This window comes from Elephantulus edwardii, unplaced genomic scaffold (genome assembly GCF_000299155.1).
Source record: "Elephantulus edwardii isolate Elephantulus edwardi_28Jun2011 unplaced genomic scaffold, EleEdw1.0 scaffold00113, whole genome shotgun sequence".
Taxonomy (NCBI): Eukaryota; Metazoa; Chordata; class Mammalia; order Macroscelidea; family Macroscelididae; genus Elephantulus; species Elephantulus edwardii.
Window position 1 is genome coordinate 10751102 of NW_006399863.1, and position 21483 is coordinate 10772584.

General features: G+C 41.2%; 1 protein-coding gene across 1 annotated transcript in view; it reads right to left on the reverse strand.

Annotated features, from left to right (window-relative positions):
- Positions 1-21483, reverse strand: part of DOCK3 (dedicator of cytokinesis 3) — a 310047-nt gene that overhangs the window by 94443 nt on the left and 194121 nt on the right. The window contains exons 11-13 of the mRNA XM_006892272.1: positions 16431-16519; positions 12477-12602; positions 1137-1261 (exon numbers count right to left, since the gene is read on the reverse strand). Coding sequence (XP_006892334.1) covers positions 1137-1261; positions 12477-12602; positions 16431-16519 — 340 coding nt within the window. The remainder of the gene's footprint in view (positions 1-1136; positions 1262-12476; positions 12603-16430; positions 16520-21483) is intronic.

Consider the following 21483-nt stretch of genomic DNA (forward strand, 5'->3'; position numbering starts at 1 on the left):
CAGGTCTTTAGAGAGGGACATCATGCTGGGTAGAGTGGAGGGACAGCGCAGGAGGGGAAGACCCTCTATGAGGTGGACTGATTCAGTGACTGGGGAAATCGGGATGGGTGTGTCAGAGGCAATGAGATTGGCATGGGATAGAGCAGGGTTTAGGGCTGTTGTACATAGGGTCTCTATGAGTCGCAAACGACTTGACAGCACATAACAACAGCAACAACACCGGATTTCATCTAACTTTAGCTTCCAAGTACTACCATGAAAATGAAGATCCAGGATAACCTGTGAACCATCCTCTGGAGTGCAGGAGCTGCAGGCGACATAACCAGGAACAGCTCCAACTGCACGCAGGTATGGTGTCCTAGCTGACAGCTCAGCTGTCCCAGTACTCTCCACATGAACAAGCTCTTCATTAAAAAATGACCACACAGATCACTGTGTCTACCACTGTTTCAACATTCTCCTCCATTTTTGTCTCGCTTTAGGACACGATTTTTATTAATTCTCTGTCTGTAAAATGGGAATGCTCATTCCTGTTGTACTTACTTCACAGGACCATTGGCAACATACCGGGAAGAGGTTTGTGGAAAAAACCGATTTGCCTTCTATCAAGCCCTCTACAAATGGAACCTCTGCGATTTGCCGGGAACTTACTTCATCCCTAGTATGACTGAGGGGGGGAAAACATACACTGACAAAAAGCTCCAGGACTCTAGATCTTCAATAAAGTTCAGTGAAGATCCTTGCACTGCACTGGCTAGAAAATGATCTTCAGGGCTTGAAAGTACTATTCTTTATCCTGTAACTTGTTGGGGTCAAATTAATACCCAAGTTCTACCATTAACTCCAGGAACATGAAGGCAGATGGAGAGAATGGCAGAAGAGCTAACAGTACAGAACAAGAAGGAACAAGTCTACATTGAAGGAGGAGTGAAATCAAATCAGATACACAGAATCTCCATAAAGGTTGTACAGTATTAGAACTTATCATTAAGTACAATATTGGGGGTTTTTTTGAAGAAAGAAAAAGAGAAGAAAAAGGCAATTTGGGGGGAATGGGCCTTTGGACAAAGTCCACAGAAGTACCACCATGCTTTCAGGATCTGCTTTAATTCCAAATGACTGACGCACTGCCTTACCTTTAAGATTTCTCCATCTGCATAAAGCACATACATGGTCACTTCAATATTCTTCTGTACACTCTTTCCCCCTCTCTCAAAATCTCCCTTCTCCAGGGTCAGGTATAGGTCATTGCGGATATCACCTGAGAAGAAAGAAATGGCATGTCCTCATGACTGCAGAAGCCACCCTGCTCCATGCTCACAGAGGACGGGACTAATGTTTGGATCCTTCAGAGTTTGGGTGAGTGCTCAGGGCATTCCAAGCTTGGTTAATAACGATGGACATTCTACTGATGTCAGTGCAGCAGTAATTGGGTTGGTTAGTCGTATGTCCTCTAAGTCTGATTTTGAAAGGAGGTCATTGTCGCTTGCTTGGGGTGGAAAAAGGCAGGGCAGAGAATGTTCTCCCAGCTTGTAGGTGACTGGCCGGTCAGTCTCTGCTCTCTAGGCTGTAATCTGAGTCTCTGAAAGAGGATATGGTTTTAGAATGAATAGCATTAACAACTATTTCAATCATGCCTAAGCATTTATTTTTTGCAAACTCTCTAACTCTTCCAAGTCTGACTTGAGGATATACTATTTACTGTTACTTCTTTCTGGCAGCTTGGCTCCACATTGCACTTCCTGCAAGAATTCCAGGCAGAGGTCACTGGACTTCCCGTGGACATTCCTGTGGGTTTTTCTTCACATCATTTGCAAGTGCTCTGAGAGCAGATGATTCCAGAAGCACGCGTGTTAAGGTGCTGGGACAACAATCTGTTGTGCTCTTATGTCCCTTGTGTTTTGACCCTAGTCCACTTTTCTCATCTCTGTTACTTGACACTATACAAGAGAAACTCATATTGTAAACTGAAAATGACCCAAGTAAAATCTGCCTTATTTAGAGTGATGAACTGGGTAGAGTGTAGAGGAGAAAGAAGGTGTTCATTTACCATCTTATTTAGGATACTGTAAGATTCTAGTTCTGTTACACAATCAGTTTTATTCACAAAGTCTGAGAAAGGGGTTTGACTTTCAAAAGAATGTAGAAAAGACTGTGGGGGAGGGTAGTCTTCAAAGGAAGAAAACAGCAAAGAAAAACATGTAAGGCCAATGTGAAGGTGTGTTAGCAGCTTGAAAAACCAACTGAGAGTTGAGGGCACAATTACCTTGTAAAGAGAGCTAATTCAGATTAGCCAAATAGTCTTTCCATGTCAGCACTTAGAAAATATGGTACATCTAACTACATTCATCATCAATAATGACAGAAACTGGTTGTTTTGGTCAGCAAGTGGATTTTGTGGTGTGTCAGATGCATGACAGTGGCCTTTATTCTACACTGCCACTCTCACAGGAGAGTCTGTCATGACATTTAAACCAGGACTGGCACATATCTAGGGCTTTTGTGGGCTTCAAAGCCATTCTTCACTCAAGATGCACAATCTTGAAATCCCCACTCTTTGATTGTATAATAAAGTCTCTGAAAACGCTGTATGGCTCAATGGGGCAAGAACGCCCTGAGAAGAAATCAGTTGTTCTCTGAGAGCCCTGAGCATTTCCTAAGGCAAGAAAGCCATTCTGTCCCCCAAACAAGGAGCCCTGAGGCAACCATGAAAGGAAAAATGAGAACACTTTCTGAAAACCACACAAAAATGGCAACTGCTGAGAGTGTGGGGCAAACTTGAGGGTGCCCATCCTTGAAGGCTGCACAGATGTTCCTCTCATGGCTTGGGCAGAGTCTCAGCTTGGAATGACAATTTTGAAGCATCACTCTGCTGTCTCTGGGCATTTCTGCTTGGTTCCTCATTAGCACAAAGGTCAACAGCACTTGAGTGTGCAGGCAGGCCCCGGAAAATGTCAGGGGCAAAGGGAGATTTAGTTTGTTACTCTCAGTACAGAGACCCAGTAGAATAAAATCAGTCTGGAAAGTTGAAATTTCATTTGGGGCTTTTTATGTTTTCTTGTTATTATAATGGAATAAGTCTGGCTACACCTGGAATTTTTAACAATTGAAATAGACATCACAGAGCTTTCTTCTTACAAAGGCCTTTTTAGCTTCATATTAGCTTTCCTATGGAATTTAAATAATTATCCAATTTTTAGACCAATCTAGAATAAAATAAATACTCTTACTGTCTAACCTAAAGAATAGGTGCTCTATTTAAACATTACCCTGGCGTGCGGTCTCTGGCAGTTTCCCCAAACCAATCTCTGTGGCTTTTAAAAGGAGATGACGACTAGCAGCTACAGCATCCTGGCTTGTACAAACTTTTAGTTGTTGTGGTTCTACACATAGGTTAATGACGTTACAGTAAACAACCACTTTAAGTGAAACCTTTTCAAAGTTTTCCTGGAAATGTATGCACTGTATATATTTGGTATCGGAACACCAACACCAAAACTGGTTGTTGTTGTTGTTGTGGATGTCTTCAACAACCTGGGCTGGTTTCCCAGAGTGTGTCCACAGTTTCTGTGTAGTTCCTTCTGGGCATTTTAAATCAGAAGACTTGAAGTAGATATTCCCACGGTTTCTTTTCTTGTTTAAATTTTCTATCAAAAGAGAATGCTTTTGGTTTTTTTCTAGCTTAGAATCAGTACAAATACAAACATTACTGCCCTCTAAGTTATAGTGTAATAGATGGATTTATTCACACTTTTGGTTGTTGTTACTGTTGGTAGGTCATTATTTGGAGGGGGATGTGCCTAGACCAGGGTCATTCTCAGTCAGGATAGGTATCCACCTTACTGAAATGCAACTGTGTCATTTATTATAAGCTAAATCTTGAGAGTGGCTCTTTATGAAAGTTAATGCTGCTAGGTTCCTCTTGCGAAAAACTCTCACAATGATTTAAGCCAAAGTCTTTATGAATTCTCCTAATATTAGGAGAAGACCTAAGGCTTTTAGCTACGGGTCTAATTGACCCAGTCCTGCTTTATAAGTAGCCTTTCAGGGATTCCCCCAGCTCCTCAGTTGTTCCTATTTCATGTCACATGTTCACAAAACCTACCAGTGGAATCATGCCTTTGGGTTAAGGCACTGTCTCCAGGATGCTCCTGTAAACTTTAGCACCAATTGCCAGGAAATATTACCTAGGAAAGGGATGAGGACAGGCACATTACAATGAGGGTGGGAAAGAAGTCTGGGCAGTGGTTTCTGGAGGTTTGTCTGCAGTCCACTGCTTGGGTGTGTATATCTGAATCACCTGGGGGGGTGGTCAGCCAAAAATGGTTCCTATCACCCACCCTCTGAGATTCCTGTGGGCCGTGGATGTGGCCTGAACACAAACACTAGGAAAAAAAAATCACCAGAGATTCTGATGTTTCCAAGAATTTAACACAACTGGGGGCAGAACAAGGAGGTTCTGCTGGGAGGATATTTATGACATTTGGCTTGGCAGTAAGTGCTGGCGGCCCTTAGGTAGCATGGAGGAGCACTTGGAAAGGTGTGGTAGTACTTGGAAAGGCATGAAGGAATACTTGGAAAGGCATGGGAAAGAGAAGCTTTTTTTGCAGAAAGTGGGATCAGGTATTGGTAGCCCTGATGATGGGCTCTCTTTAGGAAGGGCCTGGGCAGCCCTGCCCTTTGTTGGGTGCCCTCTGCTTCCTGAGGTTGGCACAGCATCACTACTTATACCCTTGAGAACCTAGTGCTTGAGTGACCCACAGCAGTTTCTTGAATGGAAAGAGGAATGAATTTGTTCTCATGAGAAGGCTTCAGAAAAACTATTTTGTGTTCATCTTAAGATCTCACATGGTCAATGTCAGGACAGCTATGTCATGTCAGGACAGCAATAGGTTGGAGAAATGGGTACTCAGAGTAGTCAAACTTGTTCTGTAAAATGTTAGCTAGACATAAGTCTATCTTACACGTTATGTTTTTAAAAACCTTATAATATGTAAGAAAAAAAATCCAACAGTGTTAGCTGGCAGGGAATACAAAATCATGTTATGGCTGCTGATAGTAATCTTTCTAAAGTAATCCATCTGTAGGAAATTGGGGCATTGACACAGAAATGACTGGTTAACTGCAATCCAGCTTCTGGAATTAACAGAAAGATTTGTTTAAGTGTATGCTTTAATGTCATTAAGTTTGGGAATTCTAATTTTAAATAGTTTCTACCATGTCACTTAAATATCTATGTAGAAATTTGAACTGGTATATGCTTTTATTGTGTATACTCTTGACAACAAAAATAACTAAAACAAAAAACAGGCTGTGGGTTGGGCCTTTCCAGTGGACTACTGTTTTCTATCCCCAACTTGGGAGTGCTCATTCGTGAAGAACAGCTTCCGTATGCTGCAACAAAACATCAGCAATCCAGATTTCTATGAGCTGATCATGAACAGCTGCTGGGAAGGAGGGGGAACGAACACGAGCCATTATACTGTAACAGGGATGACCTGAAATACTTTAAGGTCCTTATGGAATGAGATATTTTACAGGCAAGCAGTGCTGTTCATCTACCGGGAATTCAAAGTGGGTGCGGTGTGCTGTGATGTGCCATGTGCCAGCAGAGAGGGAGAACTACAGACCTCAACTGTCAAGCCTGACTCTCTCAAGACCTGCATTGCTGTGTAACTCTGGAAAAACGGGGTTTCACAGTGAGTGAGCAGGCCTTTCTGAGATCAGTCACTGCAAAGACCTCAAAACCTCTGAGATTAAGCACAGACACCAGAGCATCTGTTAGTGAGTGAATCTTTTAACAGATAACATGGGGCTTACTTTTGAGTTTGGGGGCTATTTGTTTTACATGGTTTTAGCTGACATGGAATTCCAGTCTAGTAGGAACTATACAGGATATCCCATTCAGGTATGAGCACTGTCTTGTTTAGATTATTATTTTCATATTCTTTCTTCCAAATGACTTACAACATTAGGAAGCTTTGAGTTCAAGGGCAGTAATAGTTAATACAATACTTACACTTAGTCTATTTTGAGACTGGATAGATGAGAAGAGGGTTTCTATGTATAGCACTTTCTTTCCTTTAAAACGATATAAAATTAGAACTAGCTCTCTACCAGCAGACACAGCAGCCTATCCAGGATGGTGCCAATTTTATCTCTTGGCAGAACAGGAGTGAAGTCTCCTGATAACACGCACAGAGTTGCAGGTAAGTTAATTACCATTAAGCTTGGACAGTTTTACCATTGGACCAATGTTTTCTAGTGCCTTTTTTTTAGGAAGAAGAGACCTCCTAAAAAAAGACTTGTAAGAGGACTTTTGAAAGTACTCAAGAAGGATGAGTTCTCTATTTTTGTTACCTTATTTTTGTCACACTTCCATACTTATTGACTGTGAAGGGTAAGGCTGCATGCTAACTAGCCGTCTACGATTCTCTGGCTTGGCAGTTGTGTGATACAGCCATTCCTCTGATGAGGTTAAGTGCAGTATAATCGTTCCTATGAGGGAATTTGCTCTGTGCAGCCAGTTGACTGAGAAGCTTCACTAGGAGTGTGGCCTAAACCGAGTATATAAAGAAGTGTGGCAGACCTGGCTTGTCACCTTCTTTAGTTCTTGCCTTAACTTGACTCAGTTTCAGCAGCTATGTGCCACAGAGCTGGGACATTACAAGTATGTGAGTCCTCTCCTTTAATTAAATCTCTCTTTAAATAATGTGTATTTACTGGTTTTGCTTCTCTAGAGAACGCAGCCTAAGACATCGACTGTCTTTGTTATCTAACATTTTGCATTTACATCTCCTGGTCTCTCTCAAAATTATGCGATGTGTGAGTATGTATAAACACACACACACACACACACACACACACACACACACACACACACACAAGATTTTGTGCCTTAAGAGAAGTCAAGGAGACGGGTGAAGAGGAGGAGGAGATCGAAGTTTCCGAGAGGGAAGGACCCATCTGGGTCATGGGTGGTCTGTATTATTCAGCCCTGCGTCAAATGTGGGACAGTCAGGCAGTGTACAGGAGGTGGGGGCAGCCAGGCCATGAGAAGGAGGTGGGAGCTGGGGCTGGGCAAAGGGCTGAGAAGTCTCTTCTTCCAAAGAGGCCTCTCTGCTATCTCTGCTTCAGGCCTGGGAGCTACCCACAGATGAAGCCTGTCTGTAAGGCTGGCAGATTGGGAAAGTGGAGAGGTGCGGTGCAGGGGTCCACCTGGAGGCTTGGAGTATGGTCAGGTGATGATGGACCCTAAATATTCTGGAGGTGGGAGCAACCCCCAGCCAACCCCCAGGGCACTGCCAAAGGGGAACACAGTCAGATTCTTGCACAGCATCATTTTTCACACAATGACCTGATCATTGGGACCACACCATACCAATAAGTGAGGAGTTTCTATTGTGACAAAGTCAGTGATGGCTTCTGTTTCAATAAGATGTCAGGTATGAGCATAGTGTGACATTAATATATATGACTATTCCTTCCTTGGACTGTTGTTATTGTTAGGTGCAGTCAAGTTGAGTACAACTCATAGTGACCCTACACACAACAGATTTGAACTCTTTCCTGTCCTGTGCCATCCTCACAATCTTCTTGGACTAGGCCTGTGATATTCTTCCAATCTTTTATGAAAGCAGATGTGAACATCCCTAAATAATACCTTAGAGATACTGCTACAAAATTATTTGAGACTCTGACTACAGTTCTGTGAACCTATGTATAGTAAGTCCTGCTATCACTTTGCTTGAGAAGAGAATTTTTCCAAAGTCATGTCTCTGGTTTTACTACTCATATCCATTGCGTACCAGGGAGGTGAAAGGACAGGCTTTCTGATAGTCTGTTGCTTGGGACAAACACTATTAATTTTCTTTTAAATGGGAGTAGTTGTTGTTTCATGAAAATCTTTCTCTGTACCATGTTCTATTTCACCTTTGACTTAAGGTTTTCTACACATTCTACTATGTCTTCAATTTCCTAGATCTTAATGAACATCTAAAATTATGCCTCTCACAGTCTTCTAAGCTGGGCTAGAAGCTGCTATTTTTACATCTTGTCTGTTACCCACAAAAAGTGAGGATGATGAAGGATTAATCATGTGTATGGCACCCCACCCCAGGATTGCAACATTCCATGATACAAATGAGGATGGGGACAAGGCAGGCAATAAGCAGAAGGGACACACAAAAGCAGAAACTTACACCCAACTATCTTCATCTCTGCATCAGAAAGAAATGGGCGAGAATGAGGGTACAGCACAGAGAAAAACAAGAACAATTAAGACAAACAAGAAAAGTGAAAGAAACATCACTGGCAGGTCAGTGGTGAAAGCATGCACTTTTTATCAGGGATCAAAGCAAAGGACAGAGTGTATTTCTGAGCACAAGGGCAAGAGTTCGAGGGTCCCCTAAGAGGCATGCCAAGTCTGCATAGCTATCTTCTAATGGGTAAGATCAGGGCAACCTCAGATAAGCAGCACTTGCCCCAGGTCTAACTCAGGGAGGGGCAAAGCATCTCTAAAGCCAAACACTCTCCAGGACATGGGTCTGAAAAACGTCTCTAACCAGCAGCATCTCCACCTCCCAAGAGTGTGTGAGAATTGCTCATTCTTGGGCCCTAAATTAATCCTACTCAATCAAAACTCTTAAGCTGGGCCCAGTAATGTGTTTTTTCTAAGAACTACAGGTGATTCTGGCACACATGAAAGTAAGAGAACCACAGCTCGAGGAAAGCTGTAATTGTTGCCACAACAGTACATTAAAATAAACACAGGGCCAACTGAGCTAACTTCTGACACAACTGAGATCATTCAGCTAACATGAACTTTTGCCCAAATCTCACACAGTCAATGACAACCTTAAATATTCAAGGATTAGAAAACAGTCTAAAACTCTGTACTACGCAGAGAACCCTCTCAGGTCCCGGCATTCCCAGTGACCACAGGAAACAGACTCTCCAGGAACGTTAAAAATTAGAGGAACATAAAAGATGGCAGCATATTCCTCCTGGCTCAGACTAGTGGGAAGAATGGTGAAGCTTCTTCTTGAGCAAGAGGTTTTAAATCACTTCTTGCAGTTAAGAGTCCTTTAACATATAGCTTTCATTAAAGTTTTATCATGGCTATCCTGACATGAAATTACAGGAACAATGTTACCTTCTATTTATTTATTTTTTTTTTAACTGGTACCCATGTCTTGGTTCAGTCTTCCCTGCCTATCTTTTCAGAGAAAAAAAAAGGATTACAAATACGCCTCAGTGTTACAAGTTTGTTCTACACTAAACTTTGAAAGGAAGGACTAAGTACCCACAAAAATAAGGTGACCAACCAACAAAGGCCATATGTGCTTAGTGTCAAAAAATGGCTTAAGTCCCCAAATTTGTCCATCTGTAATTCAGAAAGGCATTTCCCTCCCAGGCTTGCCACTCAGGAGTGAGAGCTTCCAGCAGTGCTGCTGCTGCCTCTTACCCATTACCAGGGTCGTTAGCACAACTCAGTGGCAGTGGAGACAGGGCCTCATTTTGGACACAGAGAAGAAATCTGAAGCATCCACAGAAAGCAATTTTATCCAATGGAAAATAAGGAAGGACCAGAAAGGCCTTTTTTAGATTTGGTGTGTTGGACACTTGTATGGACAGAGTGTCTGGACTCTGACTGCACCTATATGCTTTAACATGGATCCACTTGGGCCATCTAACAAAAACCTCCTTTCTAAATGAGTGTGTGGCCGTTTCTGCCAAATTCCGGGTAGTTTTAAAATATGGATGATCATTTATGGGTAATTCTAATTTTCTCAGATAGTCTAGTTTTTCAGAGTTCTGAAGAGTGTTGAGACACACAGAGTCTTAATATAATTTCTTTCTTGGTCCTTTCCTCATGTGTCCAGGTATCAGGATGATAAAGCTGCAACTTCTGAAAACCTGGTCATATCAGTACTGCAAGGGCTGAGGGGCAGCTGCAGCCCAGGTACAACATTCCCACAAGTGGAGGCTGGACATACCACCTGTAAGTAAAGCTGATTAAGACTCATCAAGGACTTACTGCACAGTCATTATTTCCAAAGATAAGGCAACCATAACATAAAATTCTTCCGCATACTTTTCCAGCTGTGCCAGTATGCCCTGCAGGGTCAGCTTTACCTCCCTGTTCAAAGACGGCAAACCTCTGGTAACACCTTGGGGTGGATTAAGGGGCTGTCAGTTGTTAATAGGCCACCATCCTGAGTGTGGTCATCTGTGCAAAAAGGTTCTTTCCTCACAGAAAAATGCATTTTCCCTATCAACTGAGAAAGGACTGACAAGGGAACATATACACAAAGGGCTGTCCGTGCATCAAAACAAATGGTGCATTACTGTACTCAGCACCTCAAAGGGAGACAATGAACCCTAAAAGACAATTCAGACAGCAACACACATGTAGACTCAACCTGGACGTCTCAGGTCTGCTTCACCGGATAAAACGCGTGATGACTCACTAGTCGGCCAGAAGAAGACACAATCCCCTTAACCCTTAGCTTAACCCTAGTCTGACCAACACCCATCACTCATTTCCATAATCTTGTGCGGTTTACCCACCAGTCCTTGAGAAACTATGGGTCTCATTCCTTGGATGTAGTTTAGACAAAATAACTCCTGAAATAAAATTTTTCATTAAGTGAAAATTGGAAGTGTGTTCCTTTATAAACTTCTGTTTAGTTGGTTTTATAGCATGCCTGCGGAAAAGCTATGGGAGAGAAAATTCCAAATCTTAGACAAAGGTCTTAGAAAAAAGCAGGCTTCAAGTATATCTTCTCCTAGAATACGTTACCCTTCATATAAACCTATCCGGGGGAGAAGAATGGGTAATATCCTCCTGTGCAATTAACTGCCTCTGCAAACCCACTGGAGGGTCAACGACGACTCAATGGTACACAACACCACCACCACCAACACATAAACCTAGATATCTAGTTTAAAAAGATCATCAGATCAATTCTGGAATCCACTCATTCTTCAAAGTGTCTCTAAGAAGCGAGAGACTACAATTTTCCTGCTTTAGGCCCCAAAAGGGCTGAAAAGGGTATTAGGACAGCATGGGAGAAGTCTGTAGGGGACATCATCTCGATAACAGTAATATGGGACCTTTCATAATCATGAAGTTTCAACATTTAAAACTCAACATGGAATTAACTGAGTGGTCCAGATTTCCCATCTAAAAGACCCTCCTGCATCTTTAAGAGGAGCTAAAGAATGGGCAACAGCATCTTGCTCTGCATTTACTGCCTGTAAAGAGTAAGTGAAGACAGAAAACAAAATTGGACATAATCCAGGAGACCAGAAGGCAGTTGGAATTCATCATATGATTCTTTTTTAAAGCTCAGGCCACACTCCCCTTGGAGTACATGCGGGCAAATACTGCCCAGAAGGAAGAATTCTAAGAGGTGATAACTGCAGCAGCCACATCATTTCAGATAAGCCTGGCTTGGTTCTTTTAAATGAAGGCAACTAAGCTTCGAGCAGAGCATTAAAACTCAACTGGAAAGATTTGCCTATCCCTGCACAAGATAGCCACATGATTGCCTGTTTCGGTCTCCCTCTCCCTGTTCACATCTTGACTGTTTACCAGAGAACCTGCCAGTCCCTGGGCCACGTCTCTACTCTGTACTCCCCCTGGCTCTTTGGTTCTTGTGGTCTCTTTGGATCCCCTTCTCCAGTTCCACCTTTGCCCATCTTCCTAGGACATACAGTTCTGACACCTGAGGATCAAACTACTTCCACGTTCTGCCCTAGTTATTCTTTTAATGACACCAAAGTGAGAGGAAGAAGACAACTTTGAAGAAACTAACCAGGCAGTTCTATCCAAACAACCTAACCCACTGCTACTGATTTGATTCTGACTTATATTGTCTATATTACAGAGCAGAATTGTCTGGGGGGCTTTCAAGGTTTTCATCTTTACAGAAGTAAATCACCAAATCTTTCTCTCCTGGAGTGACAGGTGGGTTCAAACAACTCACGTTCTGGTTAGCACCTACCTGAGTGCCTAACCACTGAACTACCAGGGCTCCTGACACATTAAAAATGATCTGCCATTCCTTAAGGAATTGGAACACATCAATACTGTGATACTGCAGATAAAGATTTTTAAAGTTCTTCTCCTTAAAGAACAGGATCTTGTGAGGCAATTTACTTCTAAGAAATGTGATGGGCAAGAAGGTTGTTCAAGGGTATCCCTCTGAAGAGTTTCATGTTAGTTCCTGCCTTACAGCCTCTAAGGTGACAACAAAGCCCCTCTGATGCAGCCCTTCAAGCTACACTAGTGAATGCGATGTGGGAAGTCTACAGGAGCCATAGGAGTCACTGCATACCGCAGTCCGCAATGTGACCTGGGTTGTGAAGGCTTTTAATGGCTTCAAGATACCTCTACAGTTTACTACTTTCTCAGAAGCACAATGGACTCCTAAGCCCCCAGTCCACCCACTTTAAGCAGTACCGCCTACCTGGCATGATGACATCAGGAAATCCCAATTTCCTTGTAATTGCCAATCCTCTACTAAATATCATGGGGTTTTCTCTTCGAATCTGTTCCATGTCTCCACGAAGAAGCTGCAGAGAAATGATAAGACCTGCAAAAAACATAAAGGAATTTCCTTATTGAGAATCAAACGTATACTCTGTTATGAAGTTCTAGAAAAGACAGGAGATGCACATTATTCTCTGGAGAGTTTGCATAATTCAGCAGTTTTCTTGAGAAAAGATTTAATGTGGAAAGCATAAAAAACATAGTTGAAAGCAGTTTCCATCAAGATTACCTCAATAACCCAGGGAACCAGTCTATGATACATAGGCTAAGATCTGAGGTATACTGACTAATACCACATCCAGCCTATGGCCTACCTGGTCTCTAGTGAACAAGGAGCGAGAAGGGTGACTATAAAAGTGTACCTTCAGGGAACCAGAGAAGCCTACAGAAACAACATAAAGGTATCCAAGAAATAATTGTGACTTAAGAAATAAGTGTGGACTAGAGTACATCACAAGTTGGAAATCAGCAAGCTAAGAGATACTGTATTTTTATGCTAGGGTTATGCAAAATTATAAGAAGCAAAACCCTGATTCACATTTACAGTGATTTATAAAGATAGCAATTGAGAATATATCTCATTCTCCCTTCAGCAAAACCATTACATTACACTGCCAGGAGGTACTGTGAGACTTTCAGCTCTTTTACTTCTTCCGGGGGGCTGTGCTCTGAATTTGGGAGAATATGTAATGTCTCAAGTGAGCTGGCTTCTAGATCATTACTTGTACCCTAAAAGTTTCACACGGAGCCTGCTTGGATCTCTTGACAGTATTACCACTATAGCCCTTGGAAAAAAGATTATAAAATGTAAAAAGTGAGGCCTAGATGAAATTAGGATATGCCAGACTGAGACTCTATGAGTGGGATTGGCTGTTAACAGGATGAAGAATTTAGATGGTGATCTCTGGGTCATCAGGAAACATTCTCAGTGATCTACAAACTTGGAAACTGAAAAAAATAAACACCTATAGAAATGATGGAAGATGGTATTGTGACACTGAGAGTAATGAGAAGTGTGCTGGCTGAAAGGCAGAAATTTGGAGTAAGAATACTCTGAGGATGGAGATGAGGAGAAAAAGGAAGGGATAAATCAGACAGAAGAGTCACAAAAGCTACAGCTAGCAGACACAAGTGTGCCAATACCTAGAGATTGGTGCTTTCACAGCTGGGTCGGGGAAGAACTACGGTTCTACTGCACCCTAGACAGAAACTCAGGACAACTGGACAGCTTTCACTAAACTCACGTTCCCTAAGAAATTTTAGAATGATACATGTGTCCCAAGTGCCATTAACATCTCAGTGCTCTGAAAGACATACCCTTGGTATTCCAATTATTAGCTGATCAATCTACAAGATTTTTACTGTTGTTGTTGTTGTGTACTGTAGAGTCAGAACCAACTCACAGTTGACCCTTTGGTGGGTTTTCAGAGGCAGTTAATCGCACAGGATGAGAATGTCCATCTTTTCTTGGAGCAGCTGGTGGCCTCAAACAGTGTGCCTTCAGAATTAGAGTGCAGCTTCTTGCCACTGGGCCACCAGAGCTCACTCTTAAATAATCTTTCACAGCCTGACTACAGTTTTTGGATTCCGTTTGTGAATCTGAAAGGCTTGGCATCAGACTCTCAAACCACAATGAATTCTGCAGAGAAGAGGCTCTTAGGCTCTTCCTTCCAGATCTACCTCATTCACCTGTACATACTTATCAAATTCTCATCCTCTAAATGAGTAAGAATCCACTAATCTAGGAGACAAGCTATAGATGTAGAGGCAGTACCTGTAAAGTAAAAGGCTCATATTCTCCAGAATTTAAGGATGTGATAGTTCAAGGGTACATAGAGAAAAAAAAACACACACACAACCCAAAACAACAAAACCACAAGAACCCACATCACTTATCATTCTACTTTGGCCAGAATTTATTTAAGGACTCGCTAATTTGTATTATCTCTTCATTTTGAGAACAGTCAAACTGGCCTCAAGTAGCAAAGTAGAATTTCTGAGGAAAGACTAGAGGTGTTGAGAAGAGTCATGGCTAGCTTCCAAGCTACCAAAAAAGATACCGAGCAGCTGCTCACCTTCTTGAATCAGGACAAAGAGAAAACTCAAACTCATTGCTACTGAGTTGGAACCAACTCATAGCTGAGCCTCCAGTACGTTTTCAGAGGCTGTAAATCACATGGAATGAGCTCTGATGACCTAGCAGGTGGGGAGTTGTGTTTCCAACCCAAAGGCTGACAGTTTGAATCCACAGGCTGTTTTGCCAGAGAATGATGGGCAATCTTCTGTGTGATTTACAGCCTTTGAAAACCTACTGGGGGGGAATGTGTGAACTATGAATCTGTTCCAACTTGCAGCAATGAATAACAAATCACATGGAAGGAGAGGGCCCATTCTTTTCCTTTGTAGCCATTGGTGGATTCAAACCACCAGAAAGGCACTACCTTTGGGGGTTAGCAGTGCAACTCCCTACCCGCTAGGGCACTAGAGGACTAAGGCTTCAGTTTATGAAAAAGATCAAGTGAACAGGCACATGAATAATGAAACTACCAAATATTCCATTCCCTTTTATAGAGATTAGGACCCTTCAACTTACAACTCTCCTTCCAGGTCCTGAAACCATAGGTGATTGAGAAACAGGACAAATAATGCTAAGGCATGTTCCTCAGGGGAGGAGAGAGAACATTAATTGTAAAAAAAATCCATCACAGTCCATGCAGCGTGAAGTCAGTTCTTCAGTAACCCTGGGTGTTCTTTATACCCATCATCTCAATGGAGCACTCAAGCTGAAGAACTTAAAAAGAAACTTGTCCCAATAGAGAAAAAGAAAACACGCAACAATTCCTCCTAAAAGCATTACTCTTTAGAGACTCCCTATTTATACTGTTACTCAAATCCAACTTTTTAAACAAAGTCCATGAACATTAAAACAAAGAGATATATGAAAAAGGTTATGCAATTTTGTCCCTGTCAGGAGAAAAATGGTTCCATGCAAATCAGACTGTTATCTGTTAGTGAATAGAAAGGTTCACAGGCTTTTAAAGTGTGCTTCCAATTTAATCAAGCAATTCATTTTTTAATTTAGAAGGCACAACATTTCTAATGTGTAGATCTGCACTGGTATTTAGATAGAAATGATTTAAACAGACCTTTAAAAGAGAAGGTGGGTAAAGAAAAAGTAGAAGCTGAGATAAGATAAAAGCTGCTTTGTAATAAAGATTTTCTATTTTTGTTTCAGAATGACTTATCCTGGCCATCCTAAATGAGGCTGATTCTCATTAGTGTCAGGCTGTCTTGGTGATGCTAACCACACTGAACAGAAAGAGAATGAGAAGTGAACCAAAATGTGCCTCCCCCCTTCTTCTGCATGTATAATCTTTGTTCAAGACATACTTCACAGGGGGGCAAATCCTGCAAAACTTCTGCTTACTCTGGATTTAAACTGGAACTCAGTTTACCTAACACAGGACATGATATGCAACAAAAGGAAAAAACAAGAAATTGTATTTTGGTCAGTGGTTATCAGTCTGGGTCTCAAATGATCATGTTGTTGTGTACAGTCGAGTCAGAACTGACCCATAGCTGACCCTCTGGTGGGTTTTCAGAGGCAGTTAATTAAATAGGAGGAGATGGCCCATCCTTCTCCTGCATGGCAGCTGGTGGAACTGAACCTAGTGCCTTCAGGATTGCAGTGCAGCTTCTTACCACAAGGGCACCAGAGTAAATAAAAGTAGAAAGTGTCTGGCAGGAGAACAAACATCTGTAGGGAACTGAGCTTTACATCTGGCAGCAGATCAGCATTAACTCATTAAGATACTGTATGATCAGCAACTGCAAAAGCACCCAAAGTTCTCTAGCCAAAGAAGTACGTCACCGTGACTGGCGCTGGGGGCGGAGTACTTGGCACTCGATTTCCGGATGATGTTCTCATGGATCTGGGACCATTCACTCTCATTGTTGCACCTGTAACAGAAGGCAAGGTGTTACGGCTCTCAGGGCTTTAAAACATCCATCTGACTTTCCAACTGGAACACCCAAGTAAGAGGAGGGAAGAATTCTTCACTTTCCTAAAGAAATGATTTGGTATTTTCCTAAATTAAGAAAATTTTATTTCCACTTTAGGCACAGAGGATCTTCATAATTGAGAAAAGGTAGAAGCTCTAACATGTAGCTCTAGAAATGTTTTTAAAGTGGTACAATATCACCTTCACTGACAAGTTCATTATATTCTAACCTCCCTCACTGACATGCATGCACGCAACAGGTCTCAGGGGAAAGTTCCAGGGAGAGGAAAAACAGACGCTCACAACAAACACTAGTGTTTAGAAAGTACCAGGCTTTGCAAGGGTTTTATACTGTCACAGAACTGTTATTATACAGGCAGCCCCTGTACAATAAATATTTAGGAATAAAGTCAGTTCCTAAATCTATTTTTAAGTCAAATTTAGACAAAAGATATACATTGTTGCTGTGTACCATAGAGTCAGAACCAACTCATAGGTAAACTTTTATTAGTTTTCTGAGGCAGGTAATTGCAGGAGAGGAGATTGCCCATCCTTCTCCCTTGGAGCAGTTGGTCGCCTCAAACTGCATGCCTTTGGGATTGCAGCAGTTTCTTGGTAGTGGTTATTATTTAAAATCTATTAATCAAATATTTGCCATAGTATATATTGTACTTTCTATGAAAAAGTAAAAAAGTAATTATTCTTGAAAAACAAAAACTTCCTTACAGACTAATACACTTATAATAATGTTTTGATACACACTGCAAAGTAGCCCGTTTGTCATTACTACCATCGTATGTATCTCAAATGCTAATAGGCACAGCTACAGGCTGTACATAAACCAGATTTTTTTTAAAAAACAGACCCAAAATGTTAAGATTTTATTTACAAAGCTTCTTTGTTGTACAGAAAGTAAAAATGCTGTTACAATCTCAGAGTAACTGGTAGCCACGAGTGGTTGAGACTCACCGATCACAGCTACACACGCTACAGCAAGTCTTACACAGAAAACCTAACAACGCTTACAATTTTGTTGGGGCAAAGTCCCCACACTTGGTGGTGGAGTTCCAAGAGGGACTAAACAGAAAGGTGGAATGTCACAGGAACTATTCTTTGGCTCTTTGGGTGGTATAAACCAGATATTTTTACGTTGGGACTGCTTGCGCGGAAAGTCTTGCTAAACTTGGGTAAAGTGGAAACTATTTGCTTTGTGACTATCTTATCTTGACTAGACCAAGGTAATAGTAATTTCATGATAATAGTAGGTTTGGTATACTTCAAAGTTTCTGCATTTAAGGGGACTTAACAGAGAACGCTGGAGGCCCGAACATACAAACTAAGTTCCTTTCTTCAAATATTGCCTAAGACCATTATTATAAAAATAGAAGGATAACTAGCAAGACTAGAGACCAGAATGCCATGACTCAGACACAAACTGAGGTTGCTATGGCCACAATGTAGAGTACTAACCATTGTATGATCACATCAATAAGTAAGATGTGTGCAAAAGTTCAAAGGGGAAAGATGAGGGGGCGGGGAGCTGAGGGTGAGGAGGGGGAGAAATCACAGGGTCACCAGTCTGGTGAGTGTAAAGAAGGGGGTGAAGGAATTAGGAGAGATCAAGCAGGGACCTGAAAAGATGGGGTAATCATGGGCATAGATCAACAGTAATTAATTTTAAAAAATACAAACACAATGTGAATGAAGGAATGTGTGAAACACAATGTATATGAATGAAACAGCATACAAATTCTGTATGCATACCATTGTAAAATAAAAATAACTTTTAAAAAAGAAACAAAGAACAAACAAAAACAACAAAAACGAATAAGCTCCTTTCTTTTTTTTTATAAAAAAATTCCTAGCAAATATACTGCACAGAGAGCGGTACAAGAACCCAAAACGACAACATACAAAGGTACAGATGGTCAATAAGCTCCTTTCTTAAATACTCTTTGAGGCTAGGGGTAAAAAAGAAATAGAGAAATAACATCGTGCTTCAATGGTTGGTCTCCGCATCTCTCCATCTGCAGTGCAACTGGTTAGCCTGTTCAGCTATTAAGAGAAAGATCGGTGGTTTGAGCCCACCCAGGCATGTGATTCTCATTGTGATGCTCTGGCCCACAGGGAAAGGTGCTGTTAACCTAAAAGTGACACCTCTTGGCTAGTTCATGTCCACCAGCTATGCCAAGGGAGAAGATGAGCAACCTGTTCCTGTGTGATTTAAAGCCTTGGAAAACCTCCTGGAGGGTCAGCTATGAATCATGGCAATGACTATGACTTTTTTTTTTACATCTGAAGAGCAAATCCAAGACAGCTGCAAACAATCAGTGCTGTGCAGTGAAGTACTGTTGTCTTTTTAAATATTTAAAAAAATTCTCCATCTTTATTTTTTTAATTCTAATTTGAAAGTTTACAAAGAAATTGGCTTTTCATTTGCTTTATATAGATCTATCTCTACTTCCCCACTTTATTCCATAATGCATGTCCTGTTCCAGATTGTTGGTTGTATTACTCATAATACCATAATGCTCTTTTCAAATATTGTTGTCCTTTTGACGAGAGCCTTTGTGACTCCCACACAATGATTGCTGAGATTATATAAATAAGGTGTCTCTGGCACACTAAGAATGGCCATCAATAACGTGAATAAAACAAAGAAAAAATAAAACTCTTTATTATCAAACTGGAACCAAACTGCATGGAAGAAGACTGATCATTTTCTCCCGAGGAGCTGGGCGTAGACTTGGATTGCCAGAGTCTACCTTTTGCTTTAACAGTGCAACTTCCTACAGACTGTGCCACCAGGACCCTCTTAACGCAAATGAGGTGTGTGGAATTCTCATGGGTGTTGTTACCATGCAAATAAGATATATGGAACTACAGCAAGGAGATTTCTCAAGGTGAAGGAATGGAAGATTTATTTTTCAACAATGAAATGTTCAATTGGTAAAATATTAAATTATGCCTGAAATATAAAAATAAAATGGAAAACTAAATAGTCATTGTACCAAAAAGAATTGGTAGATATTCAACTATTTTACAAGTTAGGACATGATCAAGACTCAATGGTAGGGAGCTCTAGTGGCACAGTGGCAAGAAGCTGCACTGCAATCCCAGAGCTATGAGGTTTGAATCCACTAGATGCTCTCTGCTGGAGAAGGAGGGGCAATCTTCTCCTGTATCAATTGGATCTGATTCGACAGTATACGCACTCACATACAATAATAAAAATTAAAAAAAGAATTAAAAAAAGACTCAATGGTATGAAAAGTGCCAATGAAATGAAATGGTGGGTGCACTGAATTGAAAAGTGGCACTGAAAGTATTGGTAAGAAACAGGTTCCAGGTATTGATGCAATTCCAGTTGAGATGTTTCCACAAACAGGTGTAACAAATGGAAGTGCTTACTTGTCTTTATCAAGCATTTTGCAAGAGAGTGACTCAACTGAGTCATGAGAAGACATCCATGTCATGTTTATACCCCTTCCAAAGAAAGGTGATGCAAAAGAATGCCAAAATGATCAAACAATATCATACACAACAAAAACTTTGCTGAAGATAGTGGTTACAGCAGTACAACAATAGGGAACCATCAGAAATTCAAGCCAGATTCAGAAGGATGTCATTGTTGATATCGGATAGATGTTGGCTGAAAAAGAACACTACAGCGACATTTACCTGTAGGCATTCAACTGTGTGAATAAAAACAAATTACTAACAACACTGTGAAGTATAAGAATTCAAGAACATCCAGTCCATGGTTGTCTCAATTACTTGTTATGTTTTAGAGAGTTGGACAATGACTAAGGATGGCAGAAGAAGAATAGATGCTTTTGAATTGTGGTGCTAGAGAAGAGTCTTGAACATACCATGAACTGCCAAGAAAACAAAAAGGACTAACTTGGAGAGGGTAAAACCAAGGCTCTCCTTGGAGGCTAGGATTCTGAAGCTCTGCCTCACTTACTTTGGGCACATGGCCAGGAGAGGTTGGTCCTTGGAAAAAGAGGTCGGTCCGTGGACGGACAGAGCAGGAGAAGATACCCCGGATGAGATGGACTGATAACAGTAATTGGAGCAGTGGGGGTTGGTGTGTCAGAGTTAATGAGACTGGCTCAGGACAGAGAAGGGTTCAGAGCCGCTGTATATAGGGTCACTATACATCACGGGCGACTCAATGGCACATAACAACAATACCATATTATGACACATTTGGAAGCAGGAGTGGCATTCACTTCCTAAATAACATGCCTCCGAATCTCTATGAATTTTGATAAATGTTGATGGTTATAGAGGGGCTTCAGATCTTTTGTTCATGGGGCGTTATGAGTTGTGTTTGACTTGAAGGCAATCAACAACAACAACAAACTGTACCTGTGTGGAAGTTGTACATAAAATGAGGCAGTTGTTTGCACGTAACAAGAGAATACTGTAGTTTAAAATTAGGAAAGGTGTGCATCAGGTGTGTCCTTTCAATGTGCTCATTCAATTTATATGCTGAGTAAGTACTCTAAGATGCTGGACAATATGAAAAACACGACATCAAGATTGGAGGAGGACTCACTGACAGCCTGCAATATGCAGATGACACAACCTTAGCGGCTGAAAATGAAGAACACTTACTGATGAAGAACAAAGACTACTGCTTTCTGTGTAGATTACAACCCAACATAAAGAAAAGAAAAATCCTTACCACTGGATCAATAGACAACATCATATCATCAATGGAGAAAATACTGAAGTTGTCATGGATTTCATTCTACTTAACTCAACAGTCAAGAAATCAAATATCACATTGCACTGAGCATTATCTGCTGCAAAAGATCTTACAAAGCAGAAACGTCACTTTAAGGACTAAGGTGTGCTTGACCCAAGTTGGGGTATCTTCAATTGGTTCTTATGCATGCAAAAGCAGGATAATGA